At 38.8% G+C, this 20,758-nt stretch overlaps 2 protein-coding genes across 6 annotated transcripts; one reads left to right on the top strand and one right to left on the bottom strand.

Moving 5' to 3' along the window:
* Positions 1 to 5,254: 5,254 nt before the first annotated feature.
* LOC131251834 (uncharacterized) lies at positions 5,255 to 7,452 on the top strand. The gene is made up of 2 exons (XM_058252818.1): positions 5,255 to 6,007; positions 7,130 to 7,452. The coding sequence occupies exons 1-2, from the start codon at positions 5,521 to 5,523 to the stop codon at positions 7,207 to 7,209; spliced, it is 567 nt and encodes a 188-aa protein (XP_058108801.1). The 5' UTR covers positions 5,255 to 5,520; the 3' UTR covers positions 7,210 to 7,452.
* A 539-nt stretch (positions 7,453 to 7,991) lies between these two features.
* LOC131251832 (uncharacterized) lies at positions 7,992 to 20,532 on the bottom strand. 5 transcript variants are annotated; one of them, XM_058252814.1, is made up of 13 exons: positions 20,120 to 20,438; positions 19,918 to 20,020; positions 17,942 to 18,022; positions 17,139 to 17,255; positions 16,832 to 17,023; positions 16,597 to 16,734; positions 15,352 to 15,848; positions 13,821 to 13,920; positions 11,793 to 11,852; positions 11,598 to 11,690; positions 10,697 to 10,816; positions 8,777 to 9,149; positions 7,992 to 8,413 (listed from the first exon to the last, which is right to left on the bottom strand). In XM_058252814.1, the coding sequence occupies exons 1-12, from the start codon at positions 20,191 to 20,193 to the stop codon at positions 8,820 to 8,822; spliced, it is 1,905 nt and encodes a 634-aa protein (XP_058108797.1). In that variant the 5' UTR covers positions 20,194 to 20,438; the 3' UTR covers positions 7,992 to 8,413; positions 8,777 to 8,819. The 5 variants fall into 5 exon arrangements, with proteins under 5 accessions (XP_058108797.1, XP_058108796.1, XP_058108798.1 ...); XM_058252813.1 differs by having other exon boundaries at positions 7,992 to 8,422; positions 20,120 to 20,433; XM_058252815.1 differs by having other exon boundaries at positions 7,992 to 8,422; positions 16,597 to 16,731; positions 20,120 to 20,428.
* Between the last annotated feature and the right edge of the window lie 226 nt (positions 20,533 to 20,758).

The following is a 20,758-nucleotide window of genomic DNA, read 5'->3' as shown; positions in this document are numbered from 1 at the left end:
GGTACTCTCACAGTGTAGATGTTCCCAGTCGTACACCGAAAAAAAAAATGTACGTGGGGCTGACACTTGATTTAATCTCAACCCTTCAAACCATGGGAATCCAGTTTAAATATAGATCATACCACAAAATCAAGCCAATCTAGCAATTATAACCTCTGTCGAGTGGACATCCGTTGTTGTTCCATTCAAATAGTTGACTTGGTCTCTTTTAAACCGTCCAATAGATGTCTACCAATCAGATAGTGAGAGCATCATCTCCTTGTAATTTTTTATTTATAACCCATCCGAAGTGGGTCCCATTATTTGGACTGCTTTAATATCATTTAAGCGTAGGTCATGTGCAAACCTTAAGTGCATGCGTATAAACTATCACGCTCTATCATTGTACTAAGTTCTTCCTAGTATTCAAGGCGGCTGGAAGAGGACGCGGACCGTGTAGTTAGTGAGTAACCACGCAACACCGTGGTCAGTAAACTCAGTGGGACCCACTGTGATGTATCTGCTTTATCCACGCCGTCCATCTGTTTTTTCAGTTCATTTCAGTGACAAGGAAAAAAAATTTATGCATGTACAATCTCAATTTGATCACACCAAAAGAAACAATGGAAATTGAACGCAGACCGTTGAGAACTTATAGGTAGGCCACAGAAGTTTTCGATCAAGATGATATGTGTGTTTTCGCTTAATCCATGTCTTTGTGACCTTACGAACAGGTTGGATAACAAATAAAAATCACTGTGGGCCCTAGGAAAGTTTCAACGGTAGGCGTCATTAAATTAACAAACATCCGTGTGTTGTGCTTAACCTAAGCTTTGGATATGCTTTGATTTTGGGCTAATGAACTAAAGTTAGTTGGAAAACAGATGGACGGCGTGGATAATAATACATACATCGTAGTGGGCCCATAGAGTTTACTCTCCACAATCCACGTCCGTTGGATGATGTAGAATCTCAGTAGAAGTGTAATGCTTCACTTCAGTGATCCATTTGAAAGGTTGCCAATCTTGACCATTGACTGAACCGGGCTTCACCTTTGTTGCATTGGGCCCACTAATCAGGCGAACAGACAGATTGACAGATCTCCTTTACTTTGGAATATTAATGATTGAGGTTTCCTAGTTTCAGTAGCTACTATAAAAAAAAGCTGCCACTTACCCTGCAGTGGTGGCATGTCCCAAAAGCCAGGTCCCAATGTTTTATAAAGTGAAAACTTCAGTTCAAATGCATTTACAACCCCACAAATTACATTTATTTATTTATTTTTCAAAACACGCCCCTCACAGCCACAGACTCACAAAGTGCATTGAATTTGATTTGATTGGAAGAAACATGTACTGTATTACTGTCTTTGAATAGTTGATATTTTATAATGTTTATTTTTATTTTTTTTACCTATTTAACCTATTTATGCACACACTACACACTGAATAGGCACTCGATCCCATTATCTTAATATTAAGAGAGAATATATTTATCTAGAGTCAAACTTTAACACTTCTTAATATAATTGCTTCTCTGCGTGATATTCCGGAGAAACAATCATCATGATTCCCATTAAGCATGAGTTATAGCAAAATCCAATCACTAATCTCAACCCTAACGTCACTGGTTGTATATCTGTGTTATGGCTTCAAGTATGGGTATACACGAGTCGAGTTGAGTTGAGCTTGGCACAGCTTAACTCAGCTCAACCACTAGTTGGCCCCAGCTTGAACTCGGCTCAGCTCGGTCCTCGAGCCTGATTGGCTAGCTCGGCTTGGTTCGGTGACCGACTCAGACTAACTCGAGCTAAATTTAAGCTAAGGTCAAGCTCAATTTACCTATGCAACATTTTCACAAACATATGGATTGCACTTTCAAATTCTCACTGTATGTAAAATAACAGTAGTGGTTTTATAAGTATTTCATCAAATACTTTATAGGCAACATCAAAATCAAGAAAAAAAATATTTGTTTCATATATATACCTTCCTTGCCACCCGTTGACACTTCATTGAGTCATTTTATCAAACACTTTGTGAGCAACATCAATATCAAAGTAACCGAGTTACCAAACTGGTTCAATTTGAATTGGAGTTTGATCTGAGTATAGTCGAACTTAGTTCAAAATTTTTTTGAACTCAAAAAATCAACTTGACTCGGCTCAAACTCAATTTCAAACCATGTCAAGCGAGCTAACGCGGTTCGTGTACAGCCCTACTTTCAAGTGTAGACTTGCTTTACCTGTCAACACTCAGTCAGCCATCTAAGTGCCAAATCGGATATTGTACTGAGTAAACTCTGTTGGGCCCACATTGAATGTATGTGGTTAATCCACACCGTATTGAGTAAACTCTATTGGGCCCACATTGAATGTATGTGGTTAATCCACACCGCTCATCCATTTTTCCAGCTTATTTAAGGGATTGAGACCAAAATTAAAGTATATACAAAGCTCAAGTCGACCATACCATGGGAAACGGTGGGAATATTGATATCCACCGTTGAAACTTGATAGGCCCCACAGTGATGTTTAATTGTCATCCAACCTGTTCATAAGATCACATAAGCATGGATGAAGGGAAAACACAAATATAAGCTTGACACAAAACTTTAGTTGCCCTCAAGAAATTTTCAATGGTAGACATTTGATTCACACTGTTTCTGGTAGTGTGGTCCATTTAAGATTTGGATATTCTTCATTTTTGGGCTCAAGCCCTAAAATTATCTAGTAAAAGGGATGGAAGGAGTGGACATATATATATATATATATTACAGTAGACCCCCACAGAGTTTACTCAGTACTTTTAGCTTACTGAGTTACCCAGTGAAGATAGAAGAAACAAGAGAAATTATATTTCCGCTAGAATTCAAAATAGCTCATAACGCTTGTAAAGCGCCGTGTAGATGAAGATCCACCCCTAGATATGCTTAATTAGGATCACTGTAGACACTCCATTTATGGTAAGAATGGCCCCTAGATATGCTTAATTAGGATCACTGTAGACACTCCATTTATGGTATGAATGGTGCCATGTGATAATCATCCAACATAAAAGATGCTCTTGAATTTATTTTTAAAAGTATATTTCCATACTGTTCTCTTTACAAAATTTATTAGAGAATTCTATAATATTTTAGAGATCTCTATACTATTGTATGCAATTTTATTCTTTTTTAAAGGATTCTCTACATTTTTTTAAATCTTTTATAGCTTACATTAAAAGTCTCTTCCCAACTTCTATTTAACAAATGAGCAGAATCAAGTCCATGATTTGGCCCAACAGGAATGTTCACTTAATAACACGTAGTACAATAAAGAAAATAAAGGCCTTATGAGAGGAACAGAGATGAAATAATATTTTAATGTGTTAGATCATTTGGATGAAAAAAAATCCTATATAAGAAAACACACCTTTTAAAATATTATTATTGAATGGGCCAAATCAGATAAGTTGAATTATTTCATTTAATTAATTAATATTTTCAAAAACGAATAGACATATTAGGTAGGGATTTGAACCTCCCAAGATGCAAGGCATCATGCACATGCATCCATCTAACTAATATTCTAGTATGCCCACCCTTTGAGAAGAGCTATTTATTGACACATGAGCTAAAGCATGATATTGATTTTTTTCTTAAATCAATGGACCCACTTAGTTAATTTTTCATGTGGGACTAGAATTTTCTATAAAGAAATACATGTGGATCGTTTTACCAGTGTTTCTTCAAACTACTCAGATCATATGTCCAGAGAGAGAGAAGGAGATACATGCATGGGTAACACTTAAATAAAAGTTCTACCAATGTGGGACCCATCTTGCCAAATGTCACCACACCAATGGCTGCTTTTTATCTCATATCGGGAGTGAAATTGCCACCGTCTGTAACCTCTTGGTGGGACAGATAGATTGAGGGGCCGTATGCATGTATTACTCAGAAAAACATGAACACTCACATAGTAGACCGTAAATAAGGCATAGTTTTAATGCGATCTAGACCGTCCAAATTACTGGCCCAACTGAGAATGGAGCATAATCGAAAACTAGTACTGAGAAATAATGTTAACTATTTTATTTTATTTTTCCACCTCAAATTTAGACCACATTATTTTAATTTTAACCGTCCATTTTAAAGCTATTAGTTGGATGGTTAGGATTGCTTTATAAATGTGATTTTAGATATATGCTCCATCCACGATGGGACCCAATTTTTGGGTGGTCTGTATAGCTTAACGTCGGTGCCACATTTGAGAAGATTGAGTCACACCATGTTTTAAATGGTGTGAAACTAACATAAGACTCTGGGGGTCTTTGGAGGTCTTTTAAAATTGAGAGAATATTGCGTGCCTCTCTCGGACGCGGATTTGCTGCGCAAAGCTTTCGCAAGAAGTTCCTGCGGTGGGAACTCATGTGGGGCCACCATGATGTTTTTGATAAATCCAACACGCCCATCCTTTTTTTGACTTCATTTTAGGACAAATGAGCAAAAATAAACCGGATCCAAGACTCAAGTGGGCCGCAGTAAAGGAAAAGGTGGGTAGCGAAATTTCTACTGTTAAAATCTTCCTAGGGTCGACAGTGATGCTTACATGCTATCCACATCGTTCATAACATCATTCCTACTGGAATGAACTGAAAACAAAAATACTAGCTTGATTTAAAACTTATGTAATCCCACGAATATTTCAATTGTGGATGTTTAATTCTCCCATTTTCGGCCAACTTGACTCTTGGATCCGGATCAATTTTGTCCTCTTGTCCTAAAATGAGTTCACAAAACGGATGGACGTAATGGATTTATCAAAAACATCATGGTGGCCCTACGTAATTTCCCAGCGCAGGAACTTGCCTTTGGCAGGAAATCCGCGTCCGCCTCTCAAGACCAATGCATGCTCATGCATCCGACAACGGAAGGGAATTATACGGAGATTGCTTTGTCATACGAGCACGGCTAGCGCGACTTGCATAAGCAGGTGTGGAGCGTACATAGCGCCACATGAGTAGAGTTTTCATGAGATCCAATCCGTTCATTAGGTACGTTGCCTGTCTTTCGCTCTGAATCTCAGAAATCAAAACTATTAAAAACACACGTAGGCCACACCATACAAACAGTTGGGATTAAATGCCCACCATTAGTTTTGTGTGGAGTCCACTATTTTTAGTCCAATCCATTCATCCAACTTGCGTCATTTTGATGAAATCATTCCCCCAAAAATCACGGTATTCCAAAGCTAAGATGGACCATAACACGTGAATTTAGAGGTTTTAGGTATAATTCCTGCCAAAGAACGTGGCTGTCACTTTCCATTTCCGGACCCGAATCATTCGGGTCGGAGCCGTTAGAAACGTATGGTAGGATAGGACGCACCCTCCAACAGACTCGGCATTAAAAGCCCGCACAAGACGCGCCGGCGAGAACTCGGTCGGGTCAAGACCCAGACAAAAGAGGGAGGAAAGACTCGACTCCACCGACACGGCCGAGTCACGGCCGAGTCAGGGGGGTGCTCTCACCTCCGGAATATAGGACCCAAAAACCATGAAAAACATCAAAGTCCAAGACCCTACCGAATCAACCAATGACGAGCTAAAGCAACTCGCCCCTCCTCCATTGAAGAACCGTAAGTTGTTATCGAAGCAGCTTTCGATACGCGAGACATCGCTAGAGGCTGCATGGGAGAAAAGGCGCCTTCAGATCTTGAGGAAGGATTCTATAGAGTTGTTGGATGAGTCGACGGAGGCAGATGGGTTCCGTTCTCCGAGGTTGTCAGGACGAGGACTGACGGATGAGGATCTTAATGAGCTGAAAGGGAGTATTGATTTGGGATTTGGGTTTAATGAGGAGGATGGGCAAGGGCTTTGTGATACTCTTCCGGCTCTTGATTTATATTTCGCGGTGACTAGGCAGCTGTCCGATAAGAAGATTCGGTACTCACCGTCGAGCCCTATGTCGAGTACGAGCGGGTCTTCTTCGACGGTTGGAAGCCCCAAGAGCCCTGATGAATCTTGGAAAATCTGCAACCCTGGTAATGTTTTTACATTCCTTTCTTTCTTTCTCCTTTTTGCTATCTAACCTTCTGTAACCACAACAACAATATAACAGAACGTGTGTTGACAAACCCCATTTATTAAATGGGCTCAAACATGGGTCTGGGCCCAGATACAACCAGGCATATGGACATAGACCCAACTGAAACTGGGAGTCAATAGGAACGAGATCCAAGAATGGGCCCATCTAATAGGCCTAGTATGTAAATCTCAAGACCCAAAAAGGAAAATATCATATAAATTTTTTATAAAGAAAATGGTCAAATAAACAAAAGCTCTAAGAACTAAAAACTTCAATTTTAATACAGTTTGATTTAAAAAATGTGTGTATATTATATAAATAAGGTTAAAATAGAAAACTTTGATTCTGTATGTATGGAAAATAAGTGTATATAGAAAGTTGAATGGTGTTCTTTGATTCGCTCAAAAATGCATTTCCAACAATCCTCTTATAAATTAGTTTATCTGTACTAAAAAAATTTCACATTCCATTCAATTTTATCAATGGGTGGCAACCACCAATTCCTTTTATTCTTAAATTACCGCCATTTTAAATTTTTTGGATAAAATGTGTTTTTTTGGGAAAAAAAAAAAGTGTTTAATTCGGTTTACCCAAAAAATAATAATCTTTTTTTTTTTTTGCTTATCTTCTGAAATATATGGAATTTTAAATGTTCAATCAGTCATACAAGTTTTTAATTTTTCCAAAAAATACATATTTTAAAACGGACTTTTGTTAATTAGGCTCAAACTTACCTATAATGTGCAAGGCTTGAAAATCAGACCCACCAGAAAACCCCATTAACGGGCAAAATCCCGGGTGTGGAAATCCACTGGCCAGCAATTGAAGCCTGGGCTTGATTTTCTTTTTTTTTTCTGGCCTTATAAATAGATGGGCCAGTTGTTGAGTTGTTGATATAAGTCGAAACCAGGCTTGGAGTTGGGTCATTATAAGGATGATTTTGGATTGCAGTTGATGTACCATTTGTAGAGTGACCATTAGGATGGTTAGATGAGTGGGGACAGTCAGCAGGGTAACAATGAGAGAAAAGAAAGAAAGAAAGATTGAATTGTTTTGTTTGATTTGGTTATTTTGGTAGGAGATAATCCGCAGCACGTGAAGACGAGACTAAGGCATTGGGCACAAGCAGTAGCATGCTCTGTGAGGCAATCTTGTTGATTGGAATAGACTTGTACATACTCCTGCCGCATCAATAATCAATGATTACGCCAAATTCCACATAATCCAACATCTATGGATGATGGTGATGCCCAGCTGCTTCCAAAGATAAAGAAGCACATGAGGTGGCTCAAATCATCATTGCAAGAAACTAGGACGAAAAATGCTTGCAAAGGAATGGCGATTCTATGAATCTTTTTTTCTTCTTATATTTAGTTGGAGATCCTTTGATCTCTTCCTTTACTCTCTTTTTTTTTCTTGTTTTTCAATTCGATTTTGCTTCATTCGCGCAAGCATGTCTTGTTTGTTTGTTGGAAGAAGCATCATGTAAAGGCATTGCATTGGTCTTCAAAAGGCAAAAGCACAGAAAATCTGGAACTCTGCAATGCCATTGCATCCAACATGGTATCAGCACAGAAAATCTGGAACTCTGCAATGTCATTGAATCCAACATGGTATCAGCACAATGACCGGTAAGATTGGTGAGCATCTATAAATCCATCAGGGCATGATGCAGATCAAGGAAGGCCATTCATTAGATAGACCTTGCCATGTCTGTGTCATCACCTGAAAATCAAGCAGGTTCAGTCCTTGGGTGGCCACGATCATTGAAAAAAAAAAACTTGCCACAGAAAATGGTTTCCACCCTCAAATAAGCTCACCTCATACCAGTTCAATAGACCGGGCATGGCTCCGCTTGGTTTCTTGAGTTTTTTAGAGAGGGAAAAAAATTTGCTGCTTTACATGAACTCATTTCAAATGGAATTGTGGCAAAAAGAACAAGAGCCCCAACAAACAGTCCAATCCTTTTCTTATTGGTTTCACTCAGTAATACACCAATGTACAGTGAATCACAGGACACAATGTAGAAAAAGATGCATCACTAGACAAGTTGTGGACAGAGCTTGAGCAGAAATTCTTCCCAAGCAAAACCAACTTTGACACAGAAATCCCAGTTTTACAGGGAATGTCCATGCACCCAAGTGGAATTTCTTTCACAATACAATCTCCCATGTGAAGCTCAGCAAGCTGAAAACTGGCCCCATGAATCCATATGCTCCAAAAATGTTGAACCTATTTACACGGCTAGATTTCAATCTGCATCCATCCCCTCAATCCCTCCTGTACATGAAATAGGACTCTTTCCCAACTCCGCGCTGTCTGAAACATCGAACATCCCTGGTCTGTCCTCAGGCGGGCTTACCTGGAATGCCTAAAAACAGGGTCAAGTGTGAGCCTTGGCACGAAACAAGTGCATATAATAACCAACTAGGAATTCGGGATCGTAAGCACAAGAGGCACAAATGGTTTTCTTAACTACGACCTTGTATGTTGACAAACGCTGACATTAACCTAGACTCTACTTCAAAAATGCCCCCCACAACAGTAGCAAATAATTAATTTTTCTGCATCTTATATACACATATTCAAGAGGCATTTTGGATCACAAAGCCGTGGTGGACATCATAAGCCAAAGTTATGAAGGTGCATACATGTGGGTCTGTGTATGCATTGCATGCATGTGTGAAGTGCTCATGCGATATGCTTGATGCAAGTCAAAACCCACCGAAAGATAGTTCTCTGTAAGTACATGAGCTGCTCAATTCGCATTAGCTAGAGCTTTGGGAGCTTCCATTCTCGAGCAAGAAGAGGTACCGAAACCTTGAATCAAAAGGGATGATGCCAAAGCTCCGGGCACCCAGGAGCCTCTGTTTCCTATGGGACGTGCAGTCTCGAACCATGGCTGCTTGTTCGGGAGAGAGGAATCGACAGATCCAGTCGGCCAGCAGTGAATCCTCCACTACCCCTTTTGCATAACAATGCAAGAGCTTTGGCACTAGCAGTTTCCCTTTACTGCTGATGCCAACAGATGCATGGATATAATCCCTCAAGGAATCATGGAGCTCCTCGATGACATTATCGGCTTTGAAGATCCTCAGCTGCATTATGTAATAAATGATGCCATTTTTTATCAGATCTAAATAACAAAACATAGAAAGAAAGATGGATGAGCTAGGTAATGGCATGGACATGACTGTGTTAGTCAAGCATGATATTTTTGGGGGGGTGATTTGTTGTGCTCAATTAAAAATAATAATAATAAAATAAAAAAAAATAAAAAAAAAATTGAAACACTTCATTATTAAAGCCTGCAATGGTACAGGTGGGCACACTTCGGAAATTTAGCCATTGATCTGGTGGTACGATTACTGGAAGGGCCATGTGCCAAAGCATTCCCTATCACAAAATCCTAGCTATACAACAAATTTTGATAATTACATCCAATGGATCACATTTAATGTGATGGCTGGGATCACTTGTTGGTGTGAGGGTTCCCTCCCGTCCGGCAGTAAAATATTTGGATGGGCTAGAGGTGTTCCCAACATGTACGGTTAGTTGAGCAAACAAAAGATCAATCAAAGATCAGGGTTCCTCTATTTGTTTTACTAAATGTGTATGCAAGTGTGACATCAATGATCAATGACTTTGGGAAGACCATGGATTTTATAAACGTAAACTTTCTGTTGGTTACATACCTCAATAGGGTAAGTATTCAACACGGTTTGCTTGGTCAATGACTCTCAAGGCCTGTATACATACTGGCCGCTCCTTGAATTGGATTTGATTAGTCCAGTTTTTTACAGTTTGGGTGGGGGAAAGAAACAAATTGGAAAAGGAGCCCATCTAAATGTCTTTCTGATTCCACATAGGACTTTTGGTTAAACCAAATGGCCGACTAGTTCTGATCAGAATCCTTTTGGATGAAATTCCAAAAAGGTCGAGAGAATCACTGCTGCATGCAAACAAGCCTTTAGACAACTATCAGATATCTTCTTCTTCTTTCTGAGAAGATATCTATATTCATCAAATCAGAAGGGTGGATGGAATTCCCAAAATACAAAAAATGCCTTGAAGCTCCAGATTAGTCAAGCTGAAGGACAATACAATCAGTGACCCTGGCAGCCATGGCAAATTAAATGTTTAGCCCTGCAGCCAACTTGCTGTGTCAACTAATGCAATAACATGCATGTTCGGCTCTATCAACAATGGTATAAATGCCAACAATATATACCAGGAAACACAGCTTGTCTAAGTTATCAGTGCCATAACAGTAGCATAGCAGGATTCAAGATTATCATATCAAACTTCAAATTTCAGTTAATTGGCGGGGTTAAAAATTCGCTAATCGCCCAAGCTGACTCAGCTGAGTCAGCCTGGTTTGGCTGAGTTCCAAGTACCACCCTGAACTCAAATCTTATATGAAAAGGGCCCTGTGGATCAATTTTTATATAATTGGTGAACTTGCAACTGACTTGGCTAAATTGTACTCAGAAATCAGGATACAAGTTAACTAGTTGAGCCTATAATGTCAACTATCACATGATGACCAAACCAATAGCCTTTGCCAGCATTCCTATTGCAGCATTGATGATTCAGTCAATGAATGAAAACATGGAGGATAATAAAGAGGAGAATGGGTGCTTACTGCAGGTGAAGAATACATCCCGCAACTGAGAGCAAATGCTACCAGGGGCTCTGGGTTATCAATAGAATATTTTCTCTGCTCCTCTGATATCTTGAATTTATGAAGGGCCAGAACCAAAGCCTGACAAGAGAAGCATAGTAGTACGAACCATGTCAAGCTTCCATAGAAAACATATGAAGAAGAAATATGCATGGGACTCAGAGAAAATGGCACTTCCCACCATGTCTCCTCAGTTAAATATTCATATAAATATATGGACATTTAACATATCATTACATAAATATAGAGCACAGAACTATGTATGCATTTATATAGAAAGACATCAAGGATATGTTTGGGTGTCTGTAGAAACTAAAAATGCAGGTAGGCAGGATGCTTTCTGCCAAGTAATATCATTTGTCTCAGATCCTAACTGATGTGCAAGGGATATGATTTGAGGTACATAATGTAGTTCTGGGTTTTCACGCGGCTACAAACACTCAGCAGAATAGACCAAAATATTCTGTCTCAGATCCTAACTGGTGTGCAATGGATATGATTTGGGGTGAATAATGTAGTTCTGGGTTTTCATGCGGCTACAAATGCTAGGCAGAATGGACCAAAATCTTCATTCCTGGAAAGCCGTGTACCTCCAAACACCTGGCGGGGGGGGGCGAGGGCACAGGCACGGGCACAGGGATAATTTGGTCGGTAAAGAGATTGTTAAAAGCACTCAATAGGAAAATCCCTGTTACAGTGGAAACATCCATTTTGGGGGCTGAAAATAAAATGCCAATTGATAATATAATATTTTGTGAATGATAAGAAAATCAAAGATAGTAAAGGTTTTTCAACAAAGCCATGCGAACATTTGTCCAACACAACAAAAAGGCATGGAGTCCTTGTAACATAGATTGCATACTATTTGCGGGCGATGTGTTGGAGGTTTCATCTTTAGAATAATGTATTCAATGTCAGCTGCACTAAACGAATGCCCACCAACAGTGTAAGATGCCTGCAATCAGTTATGACGTTTTGATAAGTATCTCCATGCGTGGAAGCACTTCTCCAATTAAACATCGAGGCAATCACAAGAAGCAAAAATTACAAACCAAACCTTCTGCATTAAAGAGAAAAGTTTGATGTCACTCTTTGGAACTCCATATGCCAGATAAGCCTGAAAGTTCCATGAACAATGACTTTCAGTCAAGACCCAAAATTAAGGAAAGGAATAATATCTTCTAGATGGATAACAGGAAGATACACGGGACACAATGCAGCCAAGAAAGACATGAAACAGATAAATTTTTTAACAAATGTCATTTGATAAATATTTCAGTAACAACTATAATTTTTAAAAAATGAATGGGCAATGACATGATAACCAAAACTAATATGAAGTTTTCTTAAATACATCATGTCATATTAATATTATACATTGGGACTTTAGCCTTTGAATCTGGATCGTCTTCCAATGATCTAAACTGTTTATACGAAGACTCTCAATTTCTATGGTGGATATACAACAACTAAAATCTCTGAAATTGGATTATCTCAACTGCTAATGATTGTGGATGTGATTGTAGACCTTATGATTGTACGGCCCACCTGGATGAATGCAATAAGAGGCCACAAAGCTGTACAGCCTACTTACTCCTTAGTTTTGTCCATGTGTCCTTTTATTTACTTTATTAGGCGCACTTTGTCATATTGTAAGTAGGTGAGTGGTATTTTTATGTATTCATACCTTTTTTTTACTTAATATAAAAAGGAGAGAGTATGGACATACCTCTCTCCATTCTCTCTTTTCTTCCTCTTTTCTATTTCCTTTCACTTTTACAGAACTCTACATGGTGTCAGAGTGGGTTTTGTTCTTATTTACACTGCTTTCTTGATGTAGAGCGGGTCGCAGACAATTTCATAGCCAAGATGGATCAAAAAAGCCCGGTCGACGACAGAAGTGATCCGGACTGTCGGACCTTAGATCGGGCATATCTCACAATCCGGATTTGCGAAATACCCCTGGATCGACAGTTGTTTCCCTATTTTAATTTCGTTTTTACTATAAATAGTAAGTTTTAGTTTGATTATAACTCTTCATCCGTTGGGCTTTAGGAGTTGCACCCAACGTGAAAAGAGCTTGGAATAATTAGGAGAACAGCTTGGTGAAGCCAAATAGGACACTTACTATTTTTGGCCAAAAACGTTGCGCACTAGTAGACATCATGACCGTCTGCAAATTCTAGGAGTTTTAGTTGTAGTTTGCTTCTGATTTCTCTCTCATTGCTTGGTATCCCTATTTAAAGGGTTGTGAACTCGTTTATTTCATTCATTAATCAATTTCAAATTTTATAGAATTTATTTTCTATTTTGCTTGCTTTCTTTCTCGTGGATTCGAGATGCCTCTGTGAGGAGTCCAGAGAAGTTCCGTGGATTCGGAACAGTTTTCCTCTCTCTCTCTCTCTCTCTCTCTCTCTCTCTCTCTCTCTCTCTCTCCATTCTCTTTTTCCCAATCAACTATTTGAAATTTGGCTCTTTTGCTTTGAAATATTCAATCCAAAAAACTTCTTCAGGCATCCCGCATCCAAGCAGAGCCCTATTACAAAAAGAGCTTGTATAAAGTCATGTCCCAATGTATCATATTGCCATACATCAGGAAGTATTCGAGTAGACCTCAACTATAATATATGTCTAACATACGATATTACAAAAGTGGCCAAAGATCAGCATGGCTGGTGCAGTGTTGTCGTGACACATAACCACATGGCATGTTTAGACAGGAAGGGATGGGCTTATGAAGTAATGGTTTTTCATCAGGTTCTTCAAGAATATTAAAAAATGGCTAACAAAATAGTCTGATTTCGCCAAGTTTGTGAGTTTTGGATCTAACTTCAAAGTACCAAATCAAGATTTTCAAATAATCAATCAATACGCGAGTTTTTTAAGTCTTTGATTGAGCTTCCTGATTGATGACTCCGAGTTTTCAGGTTTTAAGGAAACCTCATTAACCCCTGGAGTCAGAGCAAAGTCTGATCATGCCACAGTAATAAGATTATTTTTGTTATGGAAAGGTCCATCGTGATAGGATTGATTGTTCGTAGTCCTGAATTTTCTAATGTGGGAGAAATTACCAAACATAACTCACATGCATGATCAAGGCATTGTACAGATTAATCCAAAATGCCAGCTTTTCATTGCCATTCATGCAAGCCAGGTTCACTTTTGCCAACTGCTCAACGAGCACTCTGCATTGACATGAGAAGGAAACAAATGAGGTTATAACTACTAGCAAACTCCTGAAATCAAACATTCAATTTAAATGCTCTATCAAGTAGAAAGTGACTTCCAGTATGCGCCAATGTGTTCATAGCAATGTCCAGAAACTCAATGATCAACAAAGAAACTGGGTTAGTTGACTCACCAGTTCTGGGTATTGAACCACAAACTCATCTTTTTTATAGAAGTGAGTTTATTCATTCACCTTGTCATGTCCTACTAGTAAACCAAAGACCCATTTTCATGTTGAAACCAAGTTTTTGAACACCGATTTCATGCTAAACAATTGCTTGGGCTGTCAACCGGATGGGTTCGGGTTGGGTCCTATAGTACCCTTATGCGGTTAATTGGGTTCAGATCTAGCTCAGTCCAGGTCCTTACGAGTTTGGGTCTAGATCTTGAAGACCCGGACCTGGATCTGATCAGGTTCAGTTACCCAACGCATCTTCAGATCTAGGTTTCGAGTTGGGTTCGGGAAAATTAAGAGCATTTACATGTTTGGGCCTACCCAATGGATGGATTAGATTGCGCACGCCTATGCAACTTTGACACACGCATGGTGTGTACTGGTTCTAGGTATCGAAACACAAACTCATCTTTTATAAAGTGGTGAGTTTATTCATTCACCCTAGCATGTCAAATTAGGAAACTAAAGATCCATTTTCATCTTGAAACCAAGTTTTTGAACATTGATTTCACACGAAACAATTGCTAGGGCTGTCAACGGGATGGGTTCAGATCGCATCCTATAGTACCTGTACCCGGCTAAATGGGTTAGTTCATGCGGGGTCCGGGTCCTTTTCGGTCTAGATCTAGATCTTGAAGACCCGGACCCAGATCTAATCAGGTTTACGTACCCATCGGGTCTTTAGATCTAGGTTTCAGCATCTACATCATGTTTGGTCCTATCCAATGTATAGTTTAGATTGGGCAGACCTATGCGACTTTGACATGCATGGTGTGTAAATAGGCTCTCATTCATGTGTAAGACTAAGGAGATCTCATTTCTTTTACTAGAATATGTGTGTGTGGGTGCATGTGTCCAGGACCCAACAAGACCCGACCTGACTTTAACAAGATCCATGTGGCTCGAACCTGACTAGAACCTATCTTTAACTGGATCCAAAAGGTGTGACCCGAAACCAAACCGAGTCTCGCAAATGAGACCCGGACTGATAAAAATTGGGTTTGTGCCAATCAGACACCCACAGGTCCGGGTTCCCATTGACAGCCCTAACAATTGCCACCTATGGATAATGACACCAAAATTTTAACATACGTCCCTGGTCAGAAGATTTGGCCAGTGATGTAGTTACATCGAACAGTACTCACACATGTGCTAAGTAAGATTAACAAAAAATTAAGATCACAAGTTTTGTATAAGTTGAGTAGCATTTAACCTGAATCTTTTAAGAGCCGCAGCAGCATATTCAAGCTGGTTCTTCCCAACGGACATCCAAGACACCTCGGCTGCTGAACTGTATCTTCCAATATTTATCCAATTTACCTTTTCATGAATTTTGTAAGGAACAAATGCATTCTCTGCCACCATGACTTCACAACTGCATTGTAACTCTACGGTGGGACTCCTGACTGATGAAGGAACTATGGATGAATCTGAGAAGGATAACATGGATGAACAGGAAAGGTGCCCCTGTGGGGACAATGGCGAAGGCATATGCTCTGAAGAAGAGAACTTAGAAGACAGGCTGGATGAATCTGCTAGACAGAGAAAAATATCTCTCATGCACCTCACCATTTCTTCTGAAAGCTGATTAGGGTGGTGGGAAAGGTCCTTCACAAGAAAATCCTTAGTTGTCTCCTCCAATCCATCTGGCCGTAGAAGTGGAATATCTGTCTCTGTTTCTTGTTTGTCTCTGCTACATGATCCTGAGTTCTGTGTTGAAAGCTCATGATTAGCTTCCAGTTTTGAACTACATATACTCTAAATTCAAGGGTCCATTTGGAACTATCAAATTAAATGAAATTATAAGCATAAAGAAGTGGAAGCAACCAAATTGAAGGATCCTTCTCTAGCATTAATATTGAAGATCAGGGCTCCAAATTACCTGTGTCACTTTCAGGTTGAACTTGAAACAATGTAATTGAAATTTGAGGCTACTTCCCATTAAGAATACTAGGAAACAATATTAACTTCTAGTATTTCCCTAAACACAACGTTAACAATTCAATTTCCTTGAGCTTCCAAATGCAGCCTATATGTTTTCAAAGCTAGATTGATTACTCAAAAAACTGGCTATGTTGGCTTTGGCTCGAAAAATACTTGGTCAAGTTGAAGGGTAAAAAGGTGTTCCTAAAATCCAGGAAAAAAACCTTAATTGACTTCTTGAAAGGATTTTTTTTTAAAGAAAAAAAAAAATCAAACTTTAACATCCAAAAGGCAACTCATCTTCATCATCTAAGCTTTATCCCAGCTGAGTGGGAGTTTTAAGCTCTCACAGCCGGTCCCAAGCCCAGATAAAGAAGAACATTACGTCAGGTTGGCAGCTGGTATCAAATCTCCGCCACAATTTTTTTTAACAAGGAAACCATTTGGTATAAAGGATATCACAGCATGTTAAAGAACAAAGAGATTTAACCATCTAGAGAAGTAAAAAAAAATTCCCATGAACATGAATTCGGACCTCCTTTGCTGAGCATACATCTGATGGCCTGCTTATTGTGATTGATTGTGAATGTCCACAATCAGCAGAAAAATATGACTCCAATGAATGAGATATCCGCAAACCGCTGTGCTTCGAAACTCTCTGAGGTGATATCTGCTGGACAGTAAAACATCAACACCCATCAAAAAGCATCATTGACAAATTCAAATGGAATCAGCAGGAAAAAAAAAAAATTGAAGGAAAAAGAGAGTACCGGCTCTTCTGAAACAGTAGGAGAGTATGGTCGTGGTGATGGTAATGGTGAAAGTAAATGTCTTAAATGATACTCTGTAAGGCGGCGTTCATTCCTCTCCTGACTAAGTTGAAAATGCAAGGCAATCAATTCTTCTTCAAGCTTTAGAACTGTGATCTCGAGCACAGCTATGTTAGACAACAGCTCCTGAGCCTGCAAAACACATGAGCACAGAAATAGCAACACAAAGACCCAATAATTGCAAGTTATGATTACCTAACAAGGTAAGGAAACACACAGAACAAAGACATGAATATAGGGAGGTTACCTTGACGGGAATCTGGGAAGGAGAATCAGACAAAGGTGCAGAAGTTTGAGCAACAGCATTTGCCAAAGCAAAATGCAAGTCGATCTCCTCTTGTAGCTCCTTTTGTAGTTTCTGAACCTGGGAATTGCAATCAATGCAGGGGAGTTTGTCTTTATTGGCAATAAGCATCACTGACATGTGGTAATGAAATGAATACTGAGATTGATAAATGGAAGTATTAGGAGTAAATGTACAGTCCCCATCAGTACGCACCACGAAACTTAAATCTCTCAATTTCCTACAGCTTGCTTAGAAGGGTATTCATATCCAACTTTTGTCACTCCTATAAGGCAAGCCTACAACCGTACTCCCTCTACTCCCATCAAACTAATTACATCCCTTAGCAATTAGATGGCATGAGATTGTCGCTCCTTTTACATCTAGATGCAAGAATCTTTTAGTCTGTGTTTGGATCAAGGTATTAAGTAACATCAATGGATTCCACTTAAAAACTTGCCAAGCCAACTACCATTGGAGACTCAGCAATAGAACTACAGGCTCTGACAACCTGGACTGAAGAAGAAGAAGAAGAAGATGTGGGTTACACACCACAAATGGAGCTTAGTGATAGAGAAGAAGAAGAACATGTGGGTTACACACCACAAATGGAGCTTAGTGATAGACAACAATTAGAGCAATTTTCATCAATGTGTGTATTCAATCCTTCTAATTAAAAATTAATACAATAATATTCCTTCTGCAGGTATCTTTCAAAAAAAAAAAAAAAAAAATCCTTCTACAGGCATGAAGGGCAATGCACTTACATCCTTTTCAAGCTGGAATCTATAAAGACGCATTTTCCCACCGCTCTCCCTTCCTTTTGTGGCACCTGGGGTCTTAACTTCCTAAAGAACTTGTAACATTAGAATAGGTGAATAAACAATTATAATTTAAAATGAACTGGACATCAATTCTTGGCATACATTGATGTATGTCAAATGCATAGCAAGATGTTTATATTTCTGATTCCTAGTAAGTTGTCCTTGCAAGATTAACGAGTCAAGGAACGAGTGTATGATCATTAAGGCAGGCATATACATGGTATACCTGATTTTCCAGTTTGGATTTTTCAGTTTGGACGAGTGGGGAAAATGGTTCAGCGACCCAAGCCATTGGTCTTCTAAGCACCACCATGGATGGACCATCCTATAAGAATCTCCCCAACAGGAGTGACATAGGACAACCTAACTTTTCAAGTTGTGGCTCAAAAATACATGGTTAAGAAAAGGAGTACAGCAAAAGTCCCCATCTAACTGAAAAAAGGCCTAAGCATGGTGGCTAGGGTCTTCCAATCTGAGACAGTTCCAAGGCATGGTCCATGTCCATGTTGGCACCTCACGTACCAATGGTCCAAACCATTGGACAATGGACCAACTTGTTCAAAACAAAATTAGAGTATGCATATGAGGATCATATAAATGCTCTGAGTAAAGATTCTCACTAAAATTTAAATCCATGAACCAGAAATCCAACAGCAACAAATGAAAATATTAAGTTCAATTCTGCAGACAGAACTAAAATGAAAATGAAAATGAAAACAAGAAAGCCAACAACTATCTCCATTCTCCGATTACGTCTCCTAAGATCATTTCTTCTTCGTTCTGATGTTTTCTAATTTCTTTATGTTGATCTAAAGCAAGTAATTCTTAAAAACCAAAAAGAAACCCACAAGATAAGGGCAGTGAATCGATCACACATTATATAGTAAATTTTCTCCCTATTGAGTATAATGTTATAGACAGAACAGAAAAATACAAACATGAGTTAATGAAATCCCCTCTGTTTTTTAATGGTTGAAAAGAAAAAAATGTATGGAGCTATTTCGGTTGTCCAGTTAAATTCCAATGAACACATCAAAACATATTAAAAATATAAATGATACTAGCCATCATCACCATCTGTCGCATTTCTCTTACATCAATGAATTGCTTCAATTTAGCATCTAATGGAGGTTAATAAATAAAACAAGCAATAAGTATTGAAGCTATTGATACCCACCTCTTTTTTTTCTTTTTGATTATCTAAATACTGATTTCAATTTCATTTGCTTCATAAAAAATAAAAAAAAATAAATAAATAAAGGAAGCTAGACTGAGGTATTATACAATGTTTGGGTGAAATACAGTAGTGTAAGGGTTCTCATTTTGTACAAGTTGGTACCATGATTCAGTGATCTAAACCATTGACATTATGGTCCCCACTGTGGCTAGCCTGTGCACCAAAAGTAACATTTATGGAGGACTTCCTAACCCTTGAATAGGTGGCCGACAAATAGGGAGTTACAGAGAGAGAGAGAGAGAGAGCAAGCACAGTAATGATGCCCACAACCAAAAATGAAAGGAAAAAAAAAAACAACAAACAAACAAACAAATACTCTATAGGTAGGATCTTCCAGTCCAGTTGATTTTTGTTGCATACACCATCCAACTCGGTCCTTAACATCAACGGTTCAGATCACTAACTCATAGACCCAACTTGTAATTTGCAAGCATTGTGTAATAATACCTCCAAAAAGCTTAAAAAGAACAAAAAAAAAAAAAAAAAAAAAAAAAATCCAATTTCATCACCTATTCTAACTTTTCAACATTGTTCCAGTTTCCAATTCACAACCCATCTCTCATTTCAGCAATCAAAGAGGAAAATCTCCAAAAAAAAAAAAAAAAAAATCCAAAAAAAAAAGAAGAAGAAGAAGAAGATGAAGATGAAGAGAGTTTGGTGATGACAATATACAGAAATGTACCTCCAAAGCAGTAGATATTGGAGAACCATCTCCGGAAGATGAAGCGGACGAAAGGCGAGAATCTCTTCCTCCTCTCTTTAAATATCTCTGAATAGAGCTTCCCCTGTCATCACCATTCATCCCCACCCCTCATCAAAAACCAACCCACAAAATCCACATTTTCAAAAGAAGAAGAGTCATTGAAGATTTGGAAATTTCTTACAAACTCATGGGCAGAATCACACCATGCGAACCAAACACCTCATTTCCCAGAGCTTCAGCTTTAAGACAGAGCATCTCCACATAAACCACAAAAAATATATGTATTGAAAATAAAAAATCAGAGAGAGAAAGAGATAAGAGAGCTTCTTGTGATGAAAAACCCAGATGAGAAAAACCCTTTATTTTCTATTCCTCGGATTTTTCTTTTATTCATTTTTCAGTCCTACTCTCTGCCATCAAAACCCAAACTCCAAAATTCGCCGACAGTCGAAGGAGGAAGAAGAAGTGAGTGGAATGAAATATCCAACTATATATGATCCTCGATCCGAAGCTTTGCACCGTACTGTACTCGGGTTTTAACTTCTTTCTGGTGAAGTCCACGTGTTTCGATAATCCAGACCATTGGTCTGTTGCGTCCTATCATGGATTGACCATGAGCCGCAAATCTCCTACAGTAGAAGATCCTCTCCGTCAATATTTGGACCTATTTGCTGAGGTTTTCTCATAACCGTCTATTTTGGAAACCAAAACGAAATGTTAGGTGTGATGTATCAAAATGATTGTTACGTTATAAGAAATAAACAATAATATCTAACATACCAACGGTCTGGATTACTAAATTGTGGGGCCCAGTTATAAG

This window comes from Magnolia sinica, chromosome 7, assembly GCF_029962835.1.
Source record: "Magnolia sinica isolate HGM2019 chromosome 7, MsV1, whole genome shotgun sequence".
In the NCBI taxonomy this organism is placed as follows: Eukaryota; Viridiplantae; Streptophyta; class Magnoliopsida; order Magnoliales; family Magnoliaceae; genus Magnolia; species Magnolia sinica.
This window is presented reverse-complemented; position numbering and strand designations above follow the sequence as displayed.